This window comes from Furipterus horrens, unplaced genomic scaffold (genome assembly GCF_987537825.1).
Source record: "Furipterus horrens unplaced genomic scaffold, mFurHor1.1.pri manual_scaffold_7, whole genome shotgun sequence".
In the NCBI taxonomy this organism is placed as follows: domain Eukaryota; kingdom Metazoa; phylum Chordata; class Mammalia; order Chiroptera; family Furipteridae; genus Furipterus; species Furipterus horrens.
Genome location: NW_028327177.1, coordinates 75469960 through 75497913, shown reverse-complemented (window position 1 = coordinate 75497913; position 27954 = coordinate 75469960). Strand labels below are relative to the sequence as shown.

The following is a 27954-nucleotide window of genomic DNA, read 5'->3' as shown; positions in this document are numbered from 1 at the left end:
CAGATGAAGAACCTGACAGATGAACAAATAAGAAACCTGTCAGAGGCTCAGTTCCGGGCCATTGTTATCAGGTGGCTTACAGAATTAACAAAAGATCTGGAAAAAGATGAGAAAGAATCGAGAAACACTCATACTGAAAGGAACAAAACCACATATGAGACAGATGGTGAGGAAATAAAATCCAGAGTTCAAATCAACAAACCAGAACACAAAGAAGGAACAAACAGTCAACCAGTGCAGAGAGAAAAAACGGGAAGCAAGGAAAATGATGAGAGGATCAGAAACCTCTGGGACAGCTATAAAAGGCCCAACATAAGAATCATTGGTTTACCAGAGGGCGAAGAAGATGAACTAGAAATTGAAAAATTAAGTGAAAATATAATAAAGCAGAACTTCCCAAACTTGGGGAAGGAAATAGACATACAGGTCCAGGAAGCACAGAGAATTCCAAAACAACTGGACCCAGGGAGAACCACTCCAAGACACATTATAATCAAAATGTCAAAAGTTAAAGATAAAGAGAGAATCTTAAAAGCAGCAAGAGAGAAGAAAAGAATCATGTACAAAGGGGTCCCAATTAGACTATCAGCTGACTTCTCAAGGGAGACCCTGCAGGCAAGAAGGGGTCGGCAAGAAATATTCAAAGTAATGAAAATCCAAAACCTACAACCACGAATACTCTATCCAGCGAAATTGTCATTCAGAATAGAAGGGCAGAGAAAGTGTTTCCAGGACAAAATAAAACTGAAAGAGTTCATTAGATCCAAACCGCTGTTATATGAGATGTTAAAGGGACTGGTTTAAAAAAGGAGGATCAAAACTATGAACACTAAAATGAAAACTGCATCACAAGAAACAACAACAGAAGCTAGAGAATTGAAACAAAGGCAAACTAAACAGGCAATGAGAGTGGAAAAAGAACTATAGGTACGGGTAGCATATTGGGGGGAGGTCAGCAGGGAGGGGGAAGGGGGAGAGGGAGGGAGATGTTATAGGAATTAAGGAGCATGGTAGGAGGGAATGGAATAGACAGAGAGAGGTTGAGAAGAACTATATGCACAACTAATGGACATGGTCTAAAAGGGGGGTACAACTGGAGGCAGGGGGGGCACCGGGTGGAGGGGAGAAGAGGGAAGGCAAAAACAAAAACAAAAAAAGAAAAATAAAAAAATTAAAAAAAAGAATAACATGGCAATAAATACATAGCTATCAATAAAAGTAAATGTCCCAATAAAAAAAAAGGGTAGCATAGTGTAGGAAAAGACAACATATATACGCTGCCTACAAAGACCAACTTCAGAACAAAAGATTTACAGACTGAAAGCAAAGGGATAGAAAGATATTTCACGAATATGGAAACAACAACAAAAGCTGGAGTAGCAATACTTAGACAAAAGAGACTTTTTTAAAAAGGCTATAATAAAAGACAAAAAAAGAACATTACATAATGTAAAAGAGAGCTATCCAACAAGATGTTATAACCCTTGTAAACATTTATGTACCCAAAATAGAATAACCTAATTATATAAAGAAAATATTGATGGACATAAAGGGTGAAATCAACAGAAATACAGTTATAGTGGGGCATTTTAATACCCCGTTGACATCAATGGATAGATCTTCCAGACAGAAAAACAACAAGAAAATAGTGGCCTTAAATGACACTCTAGACCAGATGAATTTCATTGATTTTTCACAGCATTTCAACCCAAAGCAGCAAAATATACACACTTTTCAAGTGCACATGAAATACTTCCCAGGATAGACCATATGTTAGAACAGAAAATAAGTCTCAATAAATTTAAGGAGCTTGAAATTATGTCAAGTATTTTCTCCAACCACAATGGTATGAAACGAGAAATCAATTACAAGAAAGAAACTAAAAAACACAAACACATGGAGGCTAATACCATGTTACTAAACAATACATGGGTTAGCAATGAGATCAAGGAAGAAATCAAAAGTTACCTTGAGACAAATGAAAATGAACACACACATCCCAAAATATAGAGGACACAGTGAAAGCAGTCCTAAGAGGAAAATTCATAGCAATGTAGGCCAATATCAAAAGGCAAGAAAAATCTCAAATAAACAATTTAACATTACACCTAAAAGAACTAGAAAAAAAACAAACAAAGCCCAAAGCGAAGAGAAGAAATAAAAAAGATCAGGACAGAAATAAACAGTCTAATAAAAAAATACAAAAGGTCAATGAAATCCAAGAGCTTGTTCCTCAAAAAGATAAACCTTTAACCAGACTCATCAAGAAAAAAAAGAGTAAAAAAATAAATAAAATCAGAAACAAAAGGGGAGAAGCAACAACTGACAACACAGAAATACAAAAAAATTATAAGAAAATATTACAATTTTTTGCCAACAAACTAGGCAATGTGAAAGAAATGGATAAATTTCTATAAACATACAATCTTCCAAGACTGAATATAGGAGACACGGAAACTTTGAACACCCTGATTACAACTAACAAAATAGAAGCAGTAATAAAAAAACTCTGAGAGGAAAAAAAAAAAAAAAGCTGGACCAGAAAGCTTCATAGGTGAATTTTACCAAACATTCAAAGAAGAACTAACACCTGTCCTTTTCAAACTGTTCCAAAAAAGTTCAAAAGGAGAAAAGACTCCCAAGGTCGTTTTACGAGGCCAGTATTACCCTAATTACAAAACCAGATAAAGATACTACGAAGAAATAAAATTATAGCCAATATCCCTGATGAACATAGATGTAAAAATTCTCAACAAAATATTAGCAAAATGAATTCAGCAATATCTTCAAAAGATCATAATCATGATCAAAAGGGACTTATTTCTGGGATGCTAGGTTGGCACAATATCTACAAATCAAGTAACATGACAGATAGACCACATACACAAAATGAATCAAAATCACATCATCATTGCAATAGAGGCAGGAAGAGTATTTGACAACATTCAGCACCCATTTATGATTAAAAACTCAGCAAAGTGGGAATAGAAGGAATATACCTCAACATAATAAAAGTCATACATGACAAACCCACAGCTAAAATCATAAACAATGGGCAAACACTGAGAGCATTTACCTTAAGATCAGAAACAAGACAGGGATGTCTGCTTTTACCATTCTTTTTAAACATTGTACTGCAAAACCTAACCACAGCAATTAGACAAGAATAAGAAATAAAAGGCATCCAAATTGGCAAGGAAGAGGCAAAACTGTCCTTATATGATGATAACACAATATATAGAGAACCTTAAAGACTCCACCAAAAAACTACTGAGCCCTGGCTAGTGTAGCTCAGTGGATTGAGTGCTGGCCTGCGAACCAAAGGGTCTCTGGTTCGATTCCCAGTAAGGGCACATGCCTGAGTTGCGGGCCAGGTCTCCAGTTTGGGGTGCACAAGAGGCAACCACCTATTGATGTTTCTCTTCCTGACTTTCTCCCTCCCTTCCCCTCTCTCTAAAAATAAATTAAAAAAAAAAAACTACTGAAACTGTTAAATGAATTCAGTAAAGTACCAGGATACAAAATATTCAGACATTTTTTGCATTTTTATATGCCAATAATGAACTGTCAGAAAGAGAAACTATAAGAAAACACTCCCATTTACAACTGCATAAAATAAAATAAAATACCTAAAAATAAATTTAATCAAGGAGGTAAAAAACTTGTACTCAGAAAATTATAAGACATTCAAGAAAGAGATTAAAGATACAAATAAATGGAAGCATATACTGTGCTCATGGATAGGAAGAATTAACATCATTAAAATGTCCATGCTACCCAAAGCAACCTAAGAGAATACTAACTCAGCCTGTGTTCTAACAGAATACTCATTCAGTCTAGGTGCTAACAGAATATTCTTTGTTACCTGTTTTTGCCTTCACCACGGGGGGCGTGTCTACCAGGCTGAGCAAGCTTCTCACCTGTTCTTTGTTACCTCTCTTCTGCCTTCACCCCAGGGGGCGTGTCTACCAGGCCGAGCAAGCTGCTTACCTGTTCTATAGATCTATAGAATCTATAGCAATCTATAGATTCAATGCAATTCCTATCAAAATACCAATGGTGTATTTTACACAACTAGGGCAAATTATCCAAAAATGTATATGGAACAACAAAAGACCCCCAAAAGCCTCAGCAATCCTGAGAAAGAACAAAGTTGGAGGTATCACACCATCTGACTCCAAACTATACCACAAGGTGATAGTAACCAAAACAACATGGTACTGACATAAAAACAGACACATAGATCAATGAAACAGAATAGAGAGCCCAGAAAGAAATCTGCACTTATGTGGTCAATTAATATTTGACAGAGGTGGTAAAAACATACAATGGGGTAAAGACAATCTATTCAAATGGTGTTGGAAAAACTGGACAAATACATGCTATAAAAATGAAACTGGACCACCTGCTTACACCATATACAAAAATAAACTGAAAATGAATCAAAGACTTAAATGTAAATCTCAAAACCATAAAACTGCTATAAGAAAACACCGGCACTAAAATCTATGGCATTTCTCTTGGCAATATTTTTTCTGGTATTTCTCCCCAGGCAAGGGAAACAAAAGAAATAATAAACAAATGTTACTACATCAAACTAAAACGTTTTTGTACAGCAAAGGAAACTACCAACAAAACGAAAAGATAACCCACTGAATGAGAGAACATATTAGCCAATAACACATGTGATAAATGTAAGAACGGTGTCACTCAGAGAACCATGAAGAGGCAGCAAGCAGACAGAAAGAAGTTTATTTGAGGGAATTAGCAAGCTGGGAGGAAGCTGTGCCATGAATGGCCCAACTCCGGGGTCCTAGGGAAGGAGGGGCTGTTTTATAGGGGGAAGAAAAAAGAAACGATTGAATTCACTTATCTCGCAGCTGCAAGTCTAGGACTCATCAAGGCCAAACAGAGCTCGGGCTGATGTACCCCACTATCATGGGAAACTCCCAGACAGCTGCAGGCGGGTAGGGGAGGGGGAATGTCGTGGGAATCAAGGCTGTCAATAAAGAGTTAATATCCAGTTTTTATATAGGACTCATATAACTAAACACCTCTCTCCACCCCACAAAATAATAATCCAATCAGTAAATGGGCATAGTACCTCAACAGACACTTCTCCACAGTGGATATAAAAATGACCAATAGACATATGAAGATGTTCAACATCACTAACTGTAACAGAAATGTAAATTAAAAGCACTATGAGATATTACATCACATCTGTCAGAATGGCTACTATCAATAATCAACAAATGCTGGAGAAAATGTAGAGAAAAGGGGACCCTTGTGCACTGTTGGTGGGAATGTAGACTAGTGTTGCCACAATGGAAAACAGCATTGAGGGTCCTCAAGAAATTAAAAATGGAACTGCCTTATGACTCAGCAATTGCACTTCTAGGCATATAATTCTGGAAACTCAAAACACTAAATCTAAAGAATATATGCACCCCTATTTCCATTGCAGCATTATTTACAATAGCCAAGATATGGCAGCAACCCAATTGCCCATCGATAGATGAGTGGATTAAAAAGCTGTAGTGTATATATAAAAACCAGCCACTTAGAAATAAAATAAAATCTGACCATTTGCAACAGCATGGATGAAACTAGTGGGTATTATGCTAAGTGAAATAAGTCAGAGAAAGACAAAATCCATATGATTCCACTTACATGTGGAATCTAATAAACAATAGAAACAAACAAAACAGAAACGAGACTCATAAATACAAAGAACAGACTTCTGATTGACAGAGAGAAGAGGGTAAGGGGGACCAGGTGAAAAGGTGAAGAGATTGAGCAGTACAGACTGGCAGTTACAAAATAGTTGCGGGGATGTAAACTACAGCATAGGGAATACAGTCAACAGTACTGTAATAACTATGTATGGGGTTCTTTGGGTACTAGAAAATACTGGGGAAAACACTTTGCAAAGTATATGATTGTCTAACCTCTCTTCTGTATACCTTAAACTAATACAAAATAATATTCAATGTAAATTATAATTGAAAAATTATATATAAAATGCATGGCTGGATGCCATTAAAATTCTGTAATGGTAGCATGACTACTTTCAATTTCTTTAGTCAGTTAAGAGTGAGGCATCCAAAAAAGGAAAAAAAAAAAAAAAAAAAAAAAGAGTGAGGCATCCTAGTTCAAGGTAGAAAGAACATCAAAATATTCCATCTACACACTAAGTACAAAATAGAAAGGTTAAGAAGTTGAACATGCATGGAACAAAACTGCTGAAACATTTATAATCTATACCTGGATTTTCAAAAATTCATAAGTATCTAAAATTTCATAATTCTGTGGCTGTAATTTTATGTCAACTATTCTACCTTATACATAAAACATGTTGCTCAATGCCTGGTAGCTCAATTTAAAATAAATTCTTTTTATTGTAGATTTAAGACTATTATACTGCATTTTCCCCATAGATATTAGTTAGTAATAAAAGTCTAATATTTATTTTTTTTTGTATTTTTATTTTTACTGGTTGGGTTAATGATGATGAGCTTAAATTCATTGCCAGTAAATTTTCAAAAGGCTGATGAACAAGTAAACTTCCTTTGACATAGCTTATGCACGATCATCAGAAATCTAAGTTCTTCTTATATCTTGTTGCTCTGCCATCATCAATAGTCCAATTTGCCTGCTTGAGCACCAGCCATGTTGTCTGCATTCTTGCCGGCAGGATGGAAGAAGAGCAGAGATAGCTGGGCCACCTCCTTCTCAGGAGCGTCCTAGAAGTCATATGGGAAACTTCTGTTTATATCATCCTAAGAACTGTCTGGATGAGTATTTCTTCTTTATATCTTTGTTGGTCTTACATGCAGGTTGATTTTCTGGAACTTCTGGTTGTCTCTAGTTTTGAGGTAGTTGTATTCCTCCTTAGTTGTGGAGGGAGACCCAGTGTGTCTGTCTAGGCCTCCATCTTGGCCAGAAGTCCTTCTCTCTGACTTAGTTTTTGAATTGGGAAAACTAAACTGCATAAAATCAGACAGAAAAAATACATGGAAAAAAAAGACAACTGGATTCCTCAAATGGCTCATGAATGGAAATAAACCCACTGTGACCAGACTTATGAGACCCTCTGGTGATCTGAAGTATTTATCAGTGTGTCAAGATAGAAGGAAAGAAAGTAAACTCTTTGATACATACCCTCCCTGTATGATAGTGAGTGCTTGCTTACTACTAAATGGTTTGCATACTGGTAGAACATCATGATTCTCTACATTTTAATCAATGTACAGTAAACATAATTTAGTAAAAAATAACTAAATATCTCTATGAACATGCAAGTTTGATTTATATTAAAAGGTTACATGACAATTTTTTATTATAAAATTAGGATCCTAAGATTCTAGTACTAAATTCTGAAAGGCTAAGGGAAGATCATTAAAAGGCTAAGCATAAATAATCTTGTGCAGTTCTTAGCTAATTTCTCTATAAAAGTAAAAATTAAGCCAAGAATCTATTTGCTCTTGGTGTCATGTCTTAGCTGTTTCATAGTTAATCTGAACTTGTTCACACCGATAAATTGAGGGAGAGGTGCTTCAGAACTACTGTGGCAATTGAATGAGACAATCACCATGTAAGCACTTCATAGAAGACAAGAGAAGGAGGGTAAAAGATCATACAGGATCAATGGCCCTGGAACCACCCTACCCTACCACCTGCAAAGCATCTACCACGTATTCCTTCTTCCTGCATAGTACTGCTGGTGCTCTAGTTCAGACCATATTACCTGTCCCCAAACTACGTGGCTTCAGGCAAGAATAATGGTCTCCTCTCTTCTCCATACCCCACTAACCTCACCCCTTTTAATATCTGATCCCTCCCTGAACCAGCCTGAATTTGTCTGCAAGCCACTGCAGGCTCTCCAAAATCCTGCCCCAACACACATCATTCCCACTTCTTTCCTACAATTCCCTTTCACATCCCAGGCTTCCAAATAAGCTAAAATATTTGCCATTTCTTAGACATATATAACTTTTATTTTCCTCTCCCTGATTTTCTTTACCTTCTACTTTCCCAGGGAATACCACCCTTCATTCCTCTTTTCTAAATCCTACACACTACTTAAGTAATTACCACTACACCTCACTCATTAGGCCTATGCTGTTTGCTTCTTCCTTATCTAACCTCTCTCCTCACCTATTCAAAGGCACCCAATGGAGTCAGAGTGGGCTATGGTACTGGAGTCCTATGACTGATCCTCTCCACCCTGACACCCTGAAGGCTCTGGCTGAAAACAGTAATAACACAAAGTAAATGAAAGAGAGGTAAGGGAATTCTTTTTAAGGTTTCTGAGAGAATGCAGGACATCTCCTACCTCCTTCCACAACCTAATTATGGGAACGCACACAGGGTTAAGACTCAGGCTTCAAGTACGATCGAAGGAACACAGTCTGACGCAAACCTCAATGCAGCTGGAAACTAGCAGGTCAAAAAGGGTATGAAAAACAGCCTAGCACTTAGCTTGCTTTAGAGCCAAAACCAAAAAATAATGACCCACAGAGGCTGACTTGGGCTCTCAGAATTGCCATGGCTTGTAAAGTACAGTAGTCCCTCTCTTATCGCCAGGTATTACGTTACAGACCCCCTCGCAAAGTAGGAACCTTACAGTTACTCTACACTCTTAAACCTATGTAACTTTAACAACATACATATACAGTACCGCAACATCCTGTGATATAGCAAAAAAGCAGCAATAAATAATTAAATAAAAAATTTTAAATCCTGCGATACAGTGAGACCGCAATGAGTGAACTGCGATATAGAGAGGGACTACTGTATTATTATTTTATATCTTTACAGCATTGTTCATATTTAAACTTTTGAAAAATTTTATATTAAAGATCATTGCTCTCTACTTCTTTTTAAGTTCCACAAACTAGCAATATCCAATAGGCTACATACAGGGCATGTATGTCTCCAGTTGAAAACAGGCCTCATTAATCATGATTTTCTTAAACCCTGTCATACTCATTCATTCACTCGCTTGGCCAAGTACACATCTTAATTTCCTTCTTCTAGTATTAAGGGACTCACACTAATGGGAACCAATTAGATCAGCTACATCACTCCCCATGAGGAGGTGGAAGCAGCTGAAATGATCCCCTTCAGCATTAGCCATTATTTAGGACAGAAAGCAGCCACATTTCCCTATGAGAGGTTCCCTTCCAATCTTGTATATGCACCTATAGCAAGGCTAGGAATATTTGTTTTTTTCTGTAAAGAGACAGAAAGTAAATATTTTGGCTCCGTAGGCCACCAATAGCTGCAACTATGCCATTATATCACAAAAGCAGCCACAGGCATTATGTAAGTGAACAAGTATGACTTCCAATAAAGCTTTACTTATGGGCATTAAAATTTGAATTTCATGTTATTTGTATGTCATAAAATAATATTTTTTCTTTTCATTTTTTCAACATTTAAAGATATAAAAAAGCGTTTTTAGCCCACATGCTATACAGAATGGGACTTTCTTTTCTCTTTTGCATCTGGTAAATACTTATATTTTGTATTGTATCTTTTGTCTTATCATTCCTGTTACATAACCTTTTTTTATTTTATTTTTTATTTTATTGATTATGCTGTTACACTTGTCCCAATTTCTTTTCCCACTGCTCTCCACCCTGTGATGTCGTCCCCTCCCTCCACTTCTCCCCCTGCTTAGTCCATGCCCATTGGTTCTGCATATAATTCTCAACATCTTCCTGTCTACTCCCCTCCCTCCTACTATGCTTCTTAATTCCTGCATCATCTCCCTTCCTTTTCCTCCTTCCCCCTCCCTGCTGACCTCCCCCATATATGTTCCCCGTACCTGTAATTCTTTTTGCCCTCTCGTTGCCTACTTAGTTTGTCTTTGTTTTGGATCCCTAGCTTCTGTTGTTGGTTGTTGTGGTGCTCATAGTTTTGATTCTCCTTCTTCTAAACAAGTCCCTTTAACATCTCATATAACAGTAGTTTGGATTTTAAAACTTCTTCAGTTTTACTTTGTCCTAGAAACACTTTCTCTGCCCTTCTATCCTGAATGACGGCTTTGCTGGATAGAGTAATCATGGTTGTAGGTTTTTGCTTTTCATTACTTTGAATATTTCTTGCCAGTTCCTTCTTGCCTGTAAAGTCTCCTTTGAGAAATCTGCTGATAGTCTAATTGGGACCCCTTAGTACATAATTCTTCTCTTCTCTCTTGCTGCTTTTAAGATTTTCTCTTTACCTTTAATATTTGACATTTTGATGATAATGTGTCTTGGTGTGATCCTCCCTGGGTCCAGCCTATCCGAAACTCTCTGTGCTTCCTGGACCTGTAAGTTCATTTCCTTCCCCAAGTTAGGGAAGTTCTGCTTCATTATTTTTTCTCATAATGTTTCAATTAATAGTTCTTCTTCACCCTCTGGCAATCCTATAATTCGAATGTTCTTTTGCTTATAGCTGTCTCAGAGGTTTCTGAGCCTCTTCTCAGTTCTCACTTTTTGTTTCCTCTTTCTGCACCGGTTGACTGTTTGTGCCCTCCCTATATTCCAATTTGTTGATTTGATCCATGGCTTTCCCTTCCTCACCACTTGTATTTTTGTTCATTTCAGCAGGACTAGCCTTCATTCCTTCCCTGTCTTGATTCAGCCCCGCTGTTAGGTCTGTAAGCTGCCTTATGACTATAGCTCTGAACTGAGCCTCTGAAAGATTCGCTATTTGTTCATCAGTTAAGGCCTTTATTTGTTTTTTCTTTAGCTGTGTGATTGGTATTTCAATCATTAATTCTGCCATTCTGACCATTTTGTTTATCTTTCCTTTTTGAGTGGGGCGCTGTCACACCTCCTACGCTATATTGGGCGGAGCCCCGTGTGCTCTTCATAACCTGGCGACTTTTCTCACCACACTGTGGCGCTTTTCATACGGGCGGGGGTCCAAGATGGATTCCTGCTGTTACTCTGAGCTGAGGAACCGGGAGTGTCCTCCATCCCCACAGTCCAAGAAAATGGGGTCTGCCTTTCCCAGTGTCGGAATCGCGAGCCGACGGGTCTGGTCTTCAGCCAGGGCCGGCTCCCAGGACTTGTCTCCTCCCCGCAAATACAGGTGTCTGCTTACCGGGTCCCGCTGTTCACTACTGCAGCTGCCGCCTGCAGCACAGTTTGATCTTTCAGCCACGGTCTCGCCCTTCCTACCCATCCGGACGAGCACCACTTGTTTATGACTTCATACGTTGGACTGCCATGTAGCTTTATTTTCTAGAACTTATTATTATTTTTGGTTTTGTGGTAGTTGTAGTGCTTGGTTGTGAAGGGAGATAAAGCGTGTCGGTCTATGTCTCCATCTTAGCCGGAAGTCTCCATAATATCCTGCTTAAGAGCTAAGACCAAGTCATCCATATCCTTATAACTCTTGGCTGATTATGTTATATATTTCTCCCTTATCCATGAGGAATACTTTACAAGAGTCTCCGGGGATTCCTGAAACTACAGATAATACAGAACCCCATATATATATATATATAATGTTTTTTCCTCTACATACATACCTATGATAAACTTTAAATAATAAACAAGGCAATTTCATAAAGAGAAGATTCATTCTTACTGTAAATCTTAGCAACCTCGGCACGTGATTTTTTCCTCTCCTTATTGCGAACTTTTCACCTTTTCACTTAAAGGAAGCACTTTACAGCTTCTCTTTGGCATAATAAATTGCCAGCATCACTAATTTTGCACTTAGAACCATCATTAAGTAAAACAAAGGCTTACACACAAGCACTATGCTACCTCAAGAGTTGATCTCCTGACGTAGAGTTACTAGGTGAATAAAGGTAGGCAGCCTATGGATACACAGAACAAAGAAATTAGTCATGTCCTATGTGGGATGAAGCGGGACAGAGAGAGATTTCATCACCCTACTCAGAACATGCACAAATTAAAACCTATGAATTGTTTATTTCTGGAATTTTGCACTTACACGTTTTTCGACCGTGGATAAGTGTAGATAAATAAACACATGTTTTTGACTAACTTTTGGCATCTGAATCCAAAAGTGACCCCAGTTTTTCTCTATCACGTCAACTTTTTAAGGTATAGGATACCATCCCTTTCTCCCAAAAATCATACAAAATGTACATGAACGGAAAATTACCTGAATATACTGTTGATTTAGAACTATTTTAGTCATATAAAGCCTATATATTGTTACTGTAAGTCAAATAGTGTGCAAGTAGTAAAGTTCTGCTACCAAACATACATATTAAGGTATTTTACCTTTTCAAATGACAGGCTAGGAAATGCCAAAATGAGATACTTGAAATAGTCTCCTTCAGTTGACAAAGCTTTAACAAATTGCTTCATGAGACCCAGATTTATGTGCACAGGTGGGAATATAATGTTCTTTCTGTAAACAAGTCGCTCATGTAGATCACCAGGTTTGAGGTCAGATCTTGGAGGCCAATTAAACTCTACCCAATGCTTCTAACGAGCTCTGCTGTCCCACATACACAGAAAACAGGGATACTTGGTGTATCAGCATTGCTGACAAAGAAGGAAACAGACCATTTTAGGGTCGACACAGATGATCCAGTTGTGCTTGTGATATTGCAACAGACCAATGACTCTCTTTGTGTCTTCACATTCTTCACAAAAACAAACTGAATGGCCAATTGGGACTTCATCAAATAAATTGCCATCGTGGAGGAGGACACACTTCAAGCTCCGCTTTGAGCTATTGATTAACAGTCGCCATTCAGTTGTGTTATAGATCGGAATTCCCAATTCCTCCATTAAACCATGTATGTTATGGCAATACACAAAGCCACCGTCACTTTGAAAGTACTGCAGAAATGCACTTTCTCTTGATCAAAAGTAGGATGCCTTCACTCCTTTTTCAAGCAAGTTTTTCTTGTGCAGTCTTGATGCTAGTAGTTCTGAAGACTTTGTGGACAGTCCCAAATCTTGTGCCAAATTATTCAACCCATGCTGATCAAATCCCTTATGAACTGAGACATCTTCAATTTCAAAATCTTCATCGTTGCAATCACTTAGTTCTTCACCATATGCATGTTTTTCAAAAGAGGGTAGTTCAATAAAACTGGCACTGGGATTTCAGCTGATGAGGCACTAGGTGTATAGCTGATGGTAGACTTGGATACTCTGTTTTACATTTATTTTTCTTGTTATATCCTGACGTTTTCACTATACAAAAGTAACAGTCGCTTGAATAATCTCTGCACTCTTGCCAAACCATAAATACACCAAATTGCAATTTATCACGTGTTCCCTTTGTCTACATGTGTAAACTCTCGACACACTGCTTGCACACCTTGTGAGCGGCCCAAGACTTATCTTGATCACCAAGTTTTACTTTAAAATATGCAAAATAGGCTTGCCTGACAAATGTGCTGATGTTGTCCTGTAACTGGGAAAGTTGAAACTGCCACAGATATAACAAAACGAATCAGGATTGTTTAGGCACTTACAAGAAATAGCAGAGGCAGACATGATCTGAAGGAAAGGAAATAAGTATGTATGTAAATAAAAAAATAAATTATGCTAACTCCTTGTATACAGACAAGAACTCGGTCTACACTTCGAAATATTATTCACCATCTAGAGCGGCACACAACCTCTCACCACACTGTCTCATGTGTAACTGAATAGCTTAGACAAGTATGAACCTGTCCCTGGTCTCCAAGGTCATCCCCCACCCCTCCCCACTCAAGGGAGGTTTGCTCTCAGCCAATAGGAGAGTACTTGTGCTTCCCTCGAACTAGGATTAATCCAGCCTAGAGTGGTTGCATTAAGATAAGCTGTCGAGAAAAATCTTGACGTGACAGAAGAAAACTAAATGCAGTTTTGAAATCAGCATGCCTATTTAAGTGTAAAACAGCTGAAAAATCAAACTCAACAGAAATTATGTTAAAAATTGTTCCTCTCTGTAATGGAAACCAAAGAAAGAAAAGCAGATAAGGGGGATGGCTGCAATGCCTTGCAGAGAAGGGGTTTGGCCTGTTTCATTATTCAATTTATTTCATCTAGGTCTCAAAGTACTACACAATAGGACCTTCATTCATTATGGTGAAATGAAATGTTTTTATTCCCCAAAATCTGTTTTAAATACGTACAATTTTCTGTCTTTATCCTCTTATTTTTAAAAAAGTTGACTTATATAGTAGTCTCTCTCTATATCGCAGTTCACTTATCGCGGCCTCACTGTATCGTGGGATTTTTAAAAATATTATATTTAATTATTTACCGCGGATTTTTCGCTATATCACGGGATTTTGCAGTACTGTATACGTATATTGTCAAAGTTACATAGGGTTTAGAGTGTAGAATATGTTTACGAACATAAGTAGTGTTTATAAAAGTGTGGGAAAAGTTAATAAGGGAATGGGAAAGGTTAATAACGGACTGGGAGCTGTTTATAAGTGTGTGGGAAGGGTTTACAAAGCCTTAAAATACATATAAATACTAAAATAAATGTAAGGTTCCTACTTCATGGATTTTCACCTATTGTGGGGCGGGTCTAGAACATAATACCAAAACCTGCAATAAGTGAGGGAATACTGTAGTTACTTTCTTATAAATTCATATCAATAAAAATAACCTCAAAACTGACTTGATTTATTTAAAGAGGCATTAACTATAGTTTTTTAAAAGCCATAATATTCAAACCATGTAAGTAACCACCCGTGTTTTTTACATTGTTCAGCTCAGAAACTGCAGATATTAACAAATTTATTTGAAATAAATAGTACAGGATATACAACGTAGATTTAAATTGGATATACAGTTGGCTCTTGAACAACATGAGTTTGAACTGCATAGGTCCACTGTTTTCAATAAATATAATGGAAAATGTTCTGGGTTTCTACAATTTGAAAAAACTCACAGATAATAAAATATGACTTTTTTGTATTATCTTTTCATTTTTCATATCTAGAATCAGTAATACATGTAACATCTGGAGTGTTTAGTATCATATAAGACTGACAATTCATCTTGTATATAGATGATGTAAACTCATGGTATCGCTAAATATAGTACAATCATAAGAAATTTTCCTTATGATTTTCTTAACATTTTCTTTTCTCTAACTTACTTCATTGTAAGAATACAGAACAGAATACATAACATGCAAAATATACGTTAATCAACTATTTATGTTAGCAGTAAGGCTTCCAGTCAACAGTAGCCTATTTGTAGTTAACTCTTGAGGAAGTCAAAGTTATACGTGGATTTTTGACTGTACAGGGGCTGGCATCCTTTAGCCCCTCATTGTTCAAGGGTCAAATATATGTATAAGTATTTAAGAGATCAGCCGATTTTGAGCCATTACCCACCAGTAAGCATTGTGATATAACTCAACTTTCCAAAGAACCCTTACAATTTAAGGTATTTTAAGTTTTTCTGCTTGTTTTGATAGAATAACCATAAACTCTGGGTGTGGCAATTAAAGGCCAATTAAGGTCCCAGATGGCAGAGGTTAGTGGGAGCTATACTAACCTCCTGCTAGGACCAATCTGGAATTACAACTAAATTGTGGAGAAATCATCTAGAACAATGAACTGAACAATAGCTGGAGAGAAGCCCTATAACCACAGAGAGACAGAAGAAACTACTTCCATCACAATGCGACTGGTATGGAGTGTGGAGGATACACGAGAGGGCTGGCTGGCCTCCCACAGGCAGCACCTGAGGTGATGGAGGGAAATTTCAGTGGCTGGAGGTTTCCGCCTGAGAAGTATGCGGTCTAAACCCAAAACTGAGCTCCCCAGCCTATAGCATCAGAGCTAGAGAGGAACCCAGATAGCATCCAGCTGTGGAAAGACGCAGGCTTTCCACCTGCTAGGGAGAGACAGCTGGTGTCACAGAAATCTTATAAAACCGACAATGCACAAAATTTCATTTGCAGCCACTTACCCTAGGCTCCAGCAGAGGGAAGGCAGATTGGAATACAGACCCTTGAGGAGAGTTTGGGGATGGAGGCTATGGGGAGAGAACGGAGGGAGCAGCTGTTGAGATACACATGCTGACACATCACCCATGCTCACACATCCTCCATACTGCAGGAGCCATCACTCTCAGGCAGACAACTCCCCTCCAAGTGGCATCAGCCTAAGGGGAAGCAATAACATTGCCCACAGGAATAACTGCCCCAACAGAAAGACAAAAAATCCTATTAAAAAATGGGCAAAAGAACCTGAACAGACACCTCTTCAAGGAGTACATAGAGAGGGCCCATTGGTATATGAAAAGGACGCTCAACATCACTAGCCATCAGAGATGCAAATTAAAACTACAGTTAGATACCATCTCACACCAGTTTGTTTTTGGAAGATAAACAAAATAGACAAGCCTTTAAACAGACTCTTAAAGATAATAAGAGAGGACCCAAATAAATAAAATTAAGACCAAAGGATGAGAATTCACAATCGATAATGCAGAAATACAAAGAATTGTAAGAAATTACTACAAACAACAACATGCCAAGAAATTTGACAACCTGGGCAAAAAAAACAAACTTCTGGAAACATATAATCTTCCAAAACTGAATCAAAAAGAAGCAGAAAGCCTAAATAGACCAATAACAACTACTAAAATTGAAGCAGTAATCAAAAAACTCCTGACCACAAAAGTCCCGGACCAAACAGCTTCACAGGTGAATTTTAAGAAATATTTAGGAAAGGCCTAACTCCTATCCTCCTCAACCTATACCAAAAAATTCAAGAGAGAAGACTCCCAAACTTTCTATGAGGCCAGTATCATCCTAACTCCAAAACCAGGTCAAGATACAACAAAGAAAGAAAACTATACACCAATATTGCTGATGAACATCGATGCTAAAATCCTCACAACACATGCTGAAAAAGCATTTGATAAAGTACAGCACTCCTTTATGATAAAAATGCTCAGCAAAGTAGGAATAGAGGGAATAAACCTCAACATAATAAAGGCCATATATGAGAAACCTACAAGCAACATCATACTCAATAGGCAAAAGCTAAAAGCTTTCCCCCTAAGATCAGGAACAAGAAAAAGGTGTCTCCTCTCATCATTATCATTCAACATAGTATTGAAAGTTCTAGCCACAACAATTGGAAAGGTAAAGAAATAAAAGGTATCCAAATTGGAAAGGAGGAAGGAAAACTGTCCCTATTTGCAGATGACATGATAGTGTACATAGAAAACCCTAAAGGCTCCACCAAAAACTACTTGACCTAATAAGTGAATTTGGCAAAAAAGCAAGATACAGAGTCATTATTCAGAAATTGAAAGCATTTTTGTACACCAACAATAAAAAATGAAATATCAGAAATAGAAAGTAGAAAAAAATCCCATTTACTATAGCAACAAGAAAAATAAAATACTTAGGAATAAACTTAACCAAGGAAGTAAAAGACCTGTACTTGTAAAATTATATAACACTGAAGAAAGAAATTAAGGAAGATACAAATAAATAGAAGCATATACTATGTTCATAAATTGGAAGACTTAATATCACTAAAATGTCCACACTACTCAAAGCAATCTATAGATTCAATGCAATCCCTATTAAAATACCAATGACATATTTCACAGAATTAGAATATTTCAAAAATTTATATGGAACCAAAAAAGACCTGAATAGCCTCAGCATTCTTGAGAAAGAAGAACAAAGTAGGAGAGTTCTCAATACCTGATATATTACAAAGCCACTGTAATCAAAACAGTCTGATACTGGCATAAGAAGAGACACATAGATCAATGGAACAGAATAGAGAGCCCAGAAATAAACCCGGGTCTCTATGGTCAACTAATATTTGACAAGGGGGACAGCAGCATAAAATGGTGTAAAAATAACCTCTTCAATAAATGCTGTTGGGACATCTGGAGAGGGACATGCAAAAAAATGAAACTAGACCACCAACTTACACCATACTCCAGAATAAACTCAAAATGGATAAAAGACTTAAATGTAAGCTGTGAAATCATTAAAATCATAGAGGAAATGTAAACAGTAAAATTTCAGATATCCCACAGAGCAATATTTTTCACCAATATATCTCCTATAACAAGGGAAATAAAGAAAAGAATAAACAAATAGGACTACATCAAACTAAAATGTTTCTCCTCGACTAAAGAAAGCATCAGCAAAATGAAAAGGGAACCAACCGTATGGGAAAACATATGTGCCAATGATAACTCGGACAAGAATTAGATCTCCAAAATATATAAAGAGCTCACATGACTCAATACCAGAAAGACAAACAATTCAATTAAAAAATGGGCAAAGGACCTGAACAGACACTTCTCCAAGGATGATATACAGAGGGTCCATAGGCATATGAAAGAATGCTCAACATCACTAGCCATCAGAGATGCAAATTACAGTAAAACCACAATGAGATACCACTTCACACCAGTCAGAATGACCATCATTAACAAATCAACAAACAACTTGTGTTGGAGAGGATGCGGAGAAATGGGAACCCTGGTGCACTGCTGGTGGGAATGCAGACTGGTGCAGCCACTGTGGAAAACAGTATAGAATTCCCTCAAAAAAATAAAAATGGAACTGCCTTTTGACCCAGTGATTCCACCTCTGGGACTAAACCCGAAAAATCCTGAAACAGCAATTCAAAAGAACCTATGCACCCTTATGTTCATAGCAGCATTATTTCCAATAGGCAAGTGCTGGACACAGCCTAAGTGCCCATCGGTAAATGAGTGGATCAAGAAACTGTGGCACATTTACACAATGGAATACTGAGCAGCAGAAAGAAAGAAGGAAATCCTACCTTTCACAACAGCATGGATGGAAATGGAGACTATTATGGTAAGTGAAATAAGCCAGGCACTGAAAGATAAATACCAATGATCTCAACTGTAACAGGAACAACAAACAAAGGAGCAAAATAGAACCAGAGGCATGAAAACAAGGAACAGACTGACAGTGACAAGAGGAGAGAGGGGAGGTGTTGAAGAGGGTAAAGAAGGGTAAGGATTTGTCAAGGAACTAGTATAAATGACCCATGGACATGGCCAACAGGATGGGGTTTGACTCTGGGTGCAGGGTGGGCAGCAGGAGAGCAAGAGGGTACAAATTAGGACAACTGTAATAGAACAACAATAAAAATTAATAAATTTTTTTTAAAAAAGGAAATTTATTATGTGTAAACCATATAGGAAATTCTGCCCCACCACAGAGCATTTTAAGAAAACAGAGACTGCCCTGGCTGGTGTGGCTCAGTAGACTGAGAGGCTGCCTGTGAACCAAAAGGTCAGAGGTTCGATTCCCAGTCAGAGCACATGCCTGGGTTATGGGCCATGTCCCCAGTTGGGGGCGTACCAGCGGCAACCAATCAAGGTACTGTATCTCTCACACAATGTTTCTCTCCCTCTTTCTCCCTCCCTTCTCCTCTCTCTAAAAAATAAATAAAATCTTTAAAAAAAATAAAACATAGAATGCTTCATATAAATGTAACCCAGAAATTTTTATAAGCACAATCTAAAAAAATTCAGTGATTAACAGAATAGAGGAAAAAGAATTCTATAGAGATAATTGGAATTTGATCTTCTATCCTTTACTGTTTATGCTCATTACTACAGCTTTCCATACAGAAGAGTATACATAAACCAGCCAATGCTCTGAGGGTAAATAATACAGATAAACAGGAAGAACATGCCAGTTTAAGAGTTTGGGAACCCAGGTTGGGGCTTAGGAAGAAATGAGACAAAAAGGAATTTGCTTTGCCTTATGGAAGAAAATCCAGGGAGAGCGAATCCGACCACTGCTCTATAGGGACCCTAGCAGCTCTACTCTCCCTGCCAGAGCTCAGCTGCAGCTCATAGGCTCCAGGGCTTGGACAACCCACACCCCTTCTTTCTTAGAGTAGTTGGTATTTAAGTGGTCAGCAAAAACAGATATAAACAATATTTCAATATTTGATTTGAATTCAATGCTATTTAAATTTCCTGAAATTACTAATTGTTCCATCCTAAGAAACATTTTATTGAGCCAAAACATGTATTTTTCCAAAAGAAAAGAGTTTGTTTGTATGTCTCAGATCAGTTACAACCTCTGCAAGGTTAACTTCATTTGACACAATTTTGTTAGTGCATTGTGACAGCTGTCATAGCAATGTACACTAAAAAAGAAAAAAAAAAGAAAAATTGGTAAATTTTTGTGTAGCCATTTTAATATTGAAGATGGAAGAAAATAAGCAACATTTTCAGCATTATGCTGTACTATTTCAAGAAAGATAAAAACACAACTGAAACGCAAAAAAGATTTGTGCAGTGTTTGGAAAAGGTGCCGTGACTGATCAAAGGTATCAAAAGTAGTCTGCCAAGTTTGTGCTGCAGATTTTTTGCTGAACTATGCTCCACAATCATGTAGACCAGTTGTAGTTGATAGCCATCAAATAGAGACATCAACTGAGAACAATCAACGTTATTCCACGCGGGAGAAAGCTAACATACTCAAAATACCCAAATCCAGTGTTGAAAGTAATTTGCACCAGCTTGGTTATTTTAATCACTTCGATGTTTGGGTTCCACGTAAGTTAAGCAAAAAAACCTCTTGACCATATTTCTGCATGTGATTCTCTACTTAAATGTAAACATTCCATTTTTAAAACAAATGGTGGCAGGCAATGAAAAATGGATACTTTACAATACAGAATGGAAGAGATGGTGGGGAAGTGAAATGAACCACCACCAACCACACCAAAGGCTAGCCTTCATCCAAAAAGGGTGATGTTGTGTATATGGTGGGATTGGAAGAGTCTTCTATTATCAGCTCCTTCTACAAAACCAAACAATTAATTTCAACAAGTACTGCTCCCCATTAGACCAACTGAAAGCAGCACTCAGCTAAAACCATTCAGAATTAATCAAAATCAACAGAAAACATATAATGTTCCATCTGAATAACACAAGACCACGTTTCTTTGATAACCAGGCAAAAACTGTTACAGGGAAGTTCTGATTTATCTGCTGTATTCACCAAATATTGCACATTCTTATTTCCATTTCAGTATACAAAATTATCTTGATGGAAAAAATTTCAATTCCCTGGAAGACTGCAAAAGGTACTGGAACAGTTCTTTGCTCAAAAATAAAAAGTTTTGGGAAGATGGAATTATGAAGCTACCTAAAAGATGGCTGAAGGTAGTGGAACAAAACAGTGAATATGAACTTCTTGAGCAACCTAATAATTGCAATGGGGAACTGACTAGGATCAAGAACAATTTTAAATTAGGAAGAAAACAAAGTAAAAATTATCATCTCCTGAGTGGGGAGCAGGGAATTAAGTGATAATATTAAAGAAGTCAAGAAATCAATTCTGGTAACCAGTTAACTCAAGACAGGAAAGAAACTATTCAACTAGTTTTAGAGGCTATAGGGCAAATCTCAGAATCACACAGAATAGGGACTCCAAATTTTCATTCTTGAAACTATGCTATTCTATGAACTTCCTCATACTACAGTATGCAGAACACCTCCTCCCTGCAAACTTTTATGTCTAAATACTACCCATCCTTCAAGTCCCAGTTCAAATCTCATGTCCTAAATTAAGCTTTCTCTGATCCTGAGTAAATCACCATCACCTGTCCCTTTTTTGAATTACTTAGTCTGCATTTCATCTATGGCACTTGCCACTGTCTACTATGCATTTTATGTTTTGATGGACATATTTGCTCCCCTACTGGTACACATGCTCCCTCAAATACAGTATATAAATCTCATTTCTGCTGCTCTTCATATTTACAGGTACTCTGCACATAATAAAGGTCTTTTTACTAGGTATGAACAAAATACCTGTTGAATAAGTTAAATTCATCAACCAATTAACAAATACTTTAGAACAATAGGGAACTGAAATAGGAGCTGAGAATCAAAAGTCAAATCAGGCAGAGGTCCCATCTGTTGGACGTGACAGGTAAAATAAGTTTCTCTGGCTTTATATTTTCACCCACTATATTTCTCCTTTGAGCTACTTACTACAAATGCAATTTTTTAAAACTATATGGTAGTTGTGCAATTCTAGGTCTACCCACCCCATCTTAGAATTTTAAGCTCCGCAAAGGTATGAGTCAGATTCCCTCTTCACTATAGTATCTCCTGACCCAACACTGCACCCTGACACAGGAAGTGCTCAATAAATACTTGTTGAGTCACTCTCAAAATAATGTTACCTACTGCACTTAAGAAGTCAAATTAAAAGGCCTTAACAATTCTTTAAAATGCCCATAAATGAGAATTCATAGAAATTAAATACAGATAAAGGTCAACATTGGAAAAATCCTAGTGACTTCATCTTTTAGTTTACAAGTTTGGGGTAACCTTTACAATTCAAATAAAAGGAAGCATTTGGATTCTGTACTGCATACATACAACTGTTAAAAACAAATACATCTTCAAGGTTCATCAGAACGGAATTCAAGGCTCACATAATACAGTTACCATACCTCATTTGCTTGAACAATAATTTTTCTTAAAAAAAAGAATCTGCCTCAAGCTCTGTACTATGGTTATTCTTTCCTTTCACATTGATTGTGTCATTATATCTATCTACAGGAAAGGTCAGTAAAGCAGTCATTTCTGAAAAATTTATTACTGAGCCTAGTGATGACTAATATGTAAGGGCTACTACTTATATGAAGTAAAACCAGCTTTTAATTGTTAACAATAACTAATCTCCTGAAGACTGTTTCTTGGGTTATATTAAAGCCTGCCATATAGCTACTAAGCATCAGACCTCAAATGTTTATAGAAAGGTAGGTTTCTATTAGCCTTACAAACAAAACAACCTAAAAAGCTAATTTCACATTATTATTATCCAAAAAAAAAAAAAACTTTATACAGCAAAACATATTTCTGTAAAATGAATAAATTTAAATTTAAAACATAGGAGCATAGTGGTTAACAGTCCAGACTTTTAAGAAAATCATTTTATAAAGGAAAAATGACAACATATACAAAAAGAGACAACAGGATGGTGAACTCTCCTATGCTCACCACTCAGTTTTAGTGTAGTCCCAACTTGTGGCCAACCTTGTTTCATTTGCACCCAGCCCACTTTGCCCCAGCCTACTCTAGATCATTTTAAAGTATATACTAGATTTAATATAATTTCATTTATAAATATTGCAGCACCTCAAAGGGCACAGACTTCTGAGTCAGACAGACTTGGCATTAAATCCAGGGTCTACCATCTACTAGCTGTGTGCCCCTAGGCAAGTGACTGAACCTCTCTGGGCAGTAATCCCTGCTTCTCAGGATGACATTACAGATGAAATGCAATAAGGTATCTAAAGAACTGAGCCTAATGTTGGCACATAGAAAGTAGTTAATTAAGCAGGTATGGTTTTTATTACTGTACTAGCATATTAAGGCAGGACTCTTTCTGATTCATTTCCAACGAGGTTCACAAAGGATATAATAGACATCAAGTATTTCCATGTTAAAAAGAAACACTAAACTTTCTATGCTAACCTTATAAAGAAACTAACAAAAAAATAATCTGTAACTCTTTAGGTTAATATTCACCTCTAGGAGTTTAAGGGCAGAGGTCCAGAAAAATCTCTGGACAAGGTTATTGGAGTACTCTGAGGTAGTTCTACCATGTTCCATGTGAGAAGAGACGAGGCGCTTTCCTGTTACCTTAAACTAAGAGAAAGGACTTTTTAAGAGGAGGCCTTGGGAGAGTACTCTACCTCCTCTAGGAATTGTGGGATACAAAGACTAGTGTGTGATCCATAACTGATAAGAGATCTCCTTTGGAGAAGCAAGAAGGAGCAGCCTGTGGTGCTGAGCAGAGGGCCTGCTCTGGAAGAAAGTGGCACTTGCTGCAATAGCTAAAGAAGCTTCCTCCCCATTACTGGCTTCTCAGTCAGGTCAGAGCTTGGGAAGAGAAGACTTATTTTTTTAATCAAGTTTAAAGGGTATATTTTAAGTACTGCAATGAGACTCAATCTAAAGTGATAGAAAAAGTTAAAGAATATTTACTGTTTCTATAAGATATGTTTGTTTATGCATGTGTGATGTATTTATAGGATATACATACGAACCCGAAACAATGAATAAAATAGAATGAGACCAAAGGGAAATGGAGAAAAAAATTAAGTTGTTTCTCTTTTATACTATGATGTTCAGCCATTTCAATGTAATATAGTACATGTTCAATAGAAGAGTGAGAAATGCCTTTATAAAGATTATAAAATTAATGAAATGTAGATATTAATACAAATAGTAAACTGTATGAATAATGTATAATCAAATATTAAACTCTCACTTCTAAATAGAGGAAAAGTTCTGAAGACACATTAGAAAAGCTTTTCTCTTTTGATCCCATTTTTCCTTTATTTTCAATGAGTAACAGTAGCTAAGTGATGCTTCCATGAAAGATTCTGCCCACTCTTCCTAAAAAAAAAATAGAACAGGAGGAGGAAGTAAAAATTGACAAAGAAGACAAGAACAAAGGAAAAAAAGGGAGATGATCATGTGCCCCAAGATAATTTATCCAGAGAGAGCAATTCCATGTGCAAGGTCCAGTACTAAGCACTAAAACAGTACTTAAAGAGACAGAGTAGGTTTTCTGACCTTACAGGAATTTGAATTACACATAGAGCAATAGTGAGAGATAACTATAGTATTTTAGAAGTTGGAAAGGGGTGAGAAGGAATACGAAATTAAAATTACACAAAGTCTCAGTAAAGAATGCTTGTAAAAGTTCCAGTAAAGTCAGGTAAAACAAATTCATGGCTCTTCAAAAACTCAGGTCTTGGTCAGTTAGTTATAATGAAATAAGTCTATAGATTCTGAAGCCGTCCTACATTGGTTTTGAAAGCCTGTTCCATTTAAGATCAGTTTTTCTGTTGGGAAAAGAATTATTTTACTTTCAACTATGGAAACATTATAATGCATTAATATAGCATAACGAACAAAAAATTAATTACGATGTGTAACAACTCAAGTTCAACAGTCATTTATACTAGATTGATTTTTCAAGGTCATTTTTGCAATTCAAGAATTATCTTGGAAGGAAGGCAAGAAGAAATAACGTGAAGAAACAAAGTTGTTTGTTTCCGACTGTTAAATTAAAGAAGGCAGATTTAAATTAAAGATAGAAATCTGGCTGGATAACTCAGTTGGTTAGAGTATTGTCCTGGTATGCCAAGACTGGGGGTTCCATTCATGGTCAGGCTAATACCAATGTATGTATAAATAAGTGGGACAACAAATTGATGCTTGTTTCTCTCTCTTTCTCCCTCCCTCCCTTCCTCTCGCTCTAGTATCAATAAAATAAGCCCTGGCTGGTATGGCTCAGTTGGCTGCAGGGTGGTCTTGTACACCAAAAGGCTGGCTGTTCGATTCCCAGTAGGGTACATACCTAGGTTGTGGGTTCTACCCCTGGTCAGGGAACACAAATGGGAGGCAACTGATCAATGTTTCTAACATCGATATTTCTCTCCCCCCACCCCCACCTCTCTCTCTAAAATCAATAAATGGCCCTGAATGATGTTGCTCAGTGGGTTGGGTATTATACCACAAACTGGTTCGATTCCCCATCAGGGCACATGCTTGGGTTGCAGAATAGGCCCCCATTTGTGGGCAAGCAAGAGGCAACCAATCAATGTTTCCCTTATACATCAGTACTTTACTCCTTCTCTTTCTCCCTTCCTTTCCCTTTCTAAATAAATAAATAAAAATCTTAAGAAAAAATGAAAATAAAAAAAATAAAATTTTAAGTAGGTTTACAGTTTTTAATGTGGAAAATAATACACTAATTAATAGTAATACAAAAATAAACTCTTCGTTTTGTGTAATCACAACTATAAACCTATTTTAATAAAAACAGAAAAAAGTAATAAATTAAAAATAGATTTCTCAAAAGTGGTGGCTCTGCTATCCCATAATCAACAAACTTCAAAATAAAATACAGCTAGTTTAAACCGATGGGATGAATAAAAAGTTATCTTTCATTTAACTGATTCGTTTTTACAATTATTGTCTACTTTAAAATAATCTACTTCAAACATGATCCCCCACCCCACCCCACCCCCACTGCACCCCCAGGACAAGAAGGCTATAGTTTCCACACAAGTCAGAGAAAAAGAAAAATCCAGCCACACTCTAGGAGGGACAAAACATTCAGTGTGATTCTTCCCTATAAGCCAGTAAAGTTACCTAGATCTTTCATTCCCTTTTTTACCCTGAAGTATGAAAATTAAGCCCCCAGAGCACTTATATCTAAGGACAAAGGAACAATGGGATTCCCCAGGAGAGAATATAAGAAATGGCCATAAAGCACAGAAGGTGACTTTTAAATAAATGTATCAGAACTAATACCGTACATAGAAATGAATGTCATCCCTGTCAAAGTCTTTACCTTAAAAATTATATACTTAATCCAGTGATGCACTTTGGAATTTGTTTCAGAACTTAGAATTTTCCACATTATTAAAAACTAACAAATATTTGTCCTTTCAGGTTGGATTAAGCAATAGTCAAAAGTCTTCAGAATAGCTGTGCTTTCCTTTGGAAAGCCTTTCCTAACCCCCCAAGTCTCGGTTCTGTGTCTCTTCCTAGTGAATCACTGCACTTTCCCCAGCAAAGCACGCTTCACTCTATACTGAAATTGCTTATTATATATCATCTGTCATTAGGTAAAACTGTAAACTTCATAGGAACAAGAAATTTATCTTATTTATTACTATACCCACAATCCTAGCATAGTGTCTAAAAAGTTATAGGTACCCAAGAAATACTGAAACATGAAACTAACTGTAATACAAAATGGTTTGCATTATGATGTGTGCCTTCTCTATTTACCTCCCCAGTCTTCAAAAACAGTACCACCGCACCTCTCGGCATGATTTGTGCAATTATACATCTGTACAGATGGACTATTATTTTATATATCTGGAAGGAAAATGATTGGATGGATGAATTTTATCATTTATGTACAGAAAGAAAAGCAAAAATCATGATTCCTTCCTTAGACTAAAAAGTTATAACTTTTCATTTTCAATTTTGTAATCACAATAATACCTTACCTAGCAGCAATATCTTTATAGTATCTCTGTAGGCTTTCATCACCAGCTTGAAATGGCGATAAAGTGGGTAGCACAAAACTCTTCTTCCAAAAGACACCAGGACTTCATGAATATTAGTCCAAGTCTGTGAAGTATCAGTTAAATAAGTAATCATTTCCATATTACACAAACAAAAGCACATAATGAAATATTGTCTATTTAAAAGTATAAGTTTGGATCATCATGAAGCCAAGTAGAAGAGAAATATAAAACCATAAAATGAGACTCTTGGTACACCCTACAACAAAATATTTAATCTTATTATTCTTTATAATTTCTCATATTTTATCAACATATCACAAATGCTCTTTAAAAGTCACATATGTAGCAGGAAAGTTTTTTAAAGTCTCTTAAGAATTACAAACATGAACCTAAAACACATGGCACTAACCAAATACAGATGCACATAAAAGACATTTCTAAATTTACGTTTCATGCTTTTGTCCATTCAAGATAGTATAGATGAAAGGTGAAGAATTTTTCAGTGACATGTGTTCAGTCTCTCTCATTTTTTTTTTTCTTTTTTTTACTTTGGGCATGAGTAATACATGGAATTTACTTCAGTAATTTACTTCTAATCATCAAAGAGAAAACTAGTAATTTCCAGAGAAAAGTTTTAGCTTGAATAGTATTAAACCGATACTATCAGCAATTCAAAACTTACTGAAACCACAGACAAAGGTCATTTTCTACACCACTATTTTTAAATTTGAATTTTGATAAAAATGTAACCCATACATAAAACTTAAGTATAAAAACTAAGAGAGCAGAATAATTTCCATGCGTATTACTCTTTAATGAATGAGAGACCTGATCAAAAATACTGAGTAGCTGACAATAGTTTATATCTAAAAAGAATTAAGAACTTAAAAAAGAAT

At 36.7% G+C, this 27954-nt stretch overlaps 1 protein-coding gene across 3 annotated transcripts in view; it reads right to left on the bottom strand.

The window, feature by feature from the left end:
- Nucleotides 1-27954, bottom strand: part of SHQ1 (SHQ1, H/ACA ribonucleoprotein assembly factor) — a 192042-nt gene that overhangs the window by 108772 nt on the left and 55316 nt on the right. For all 3 annotated transcript variants that reach the window (XM_090283827.1, XM_090283825.1, XM_090283826.1), the window contains exon 9: nucleotides 27038-27161. In XM_090283827.1, the coding sequence (XP_090139953.1) occupies nucleotides 27038-27161 (124 nt within the window). The remainder of the gene's footprint in view (nucleotides 1-27037; nucleotides 27162-27954) is intronic.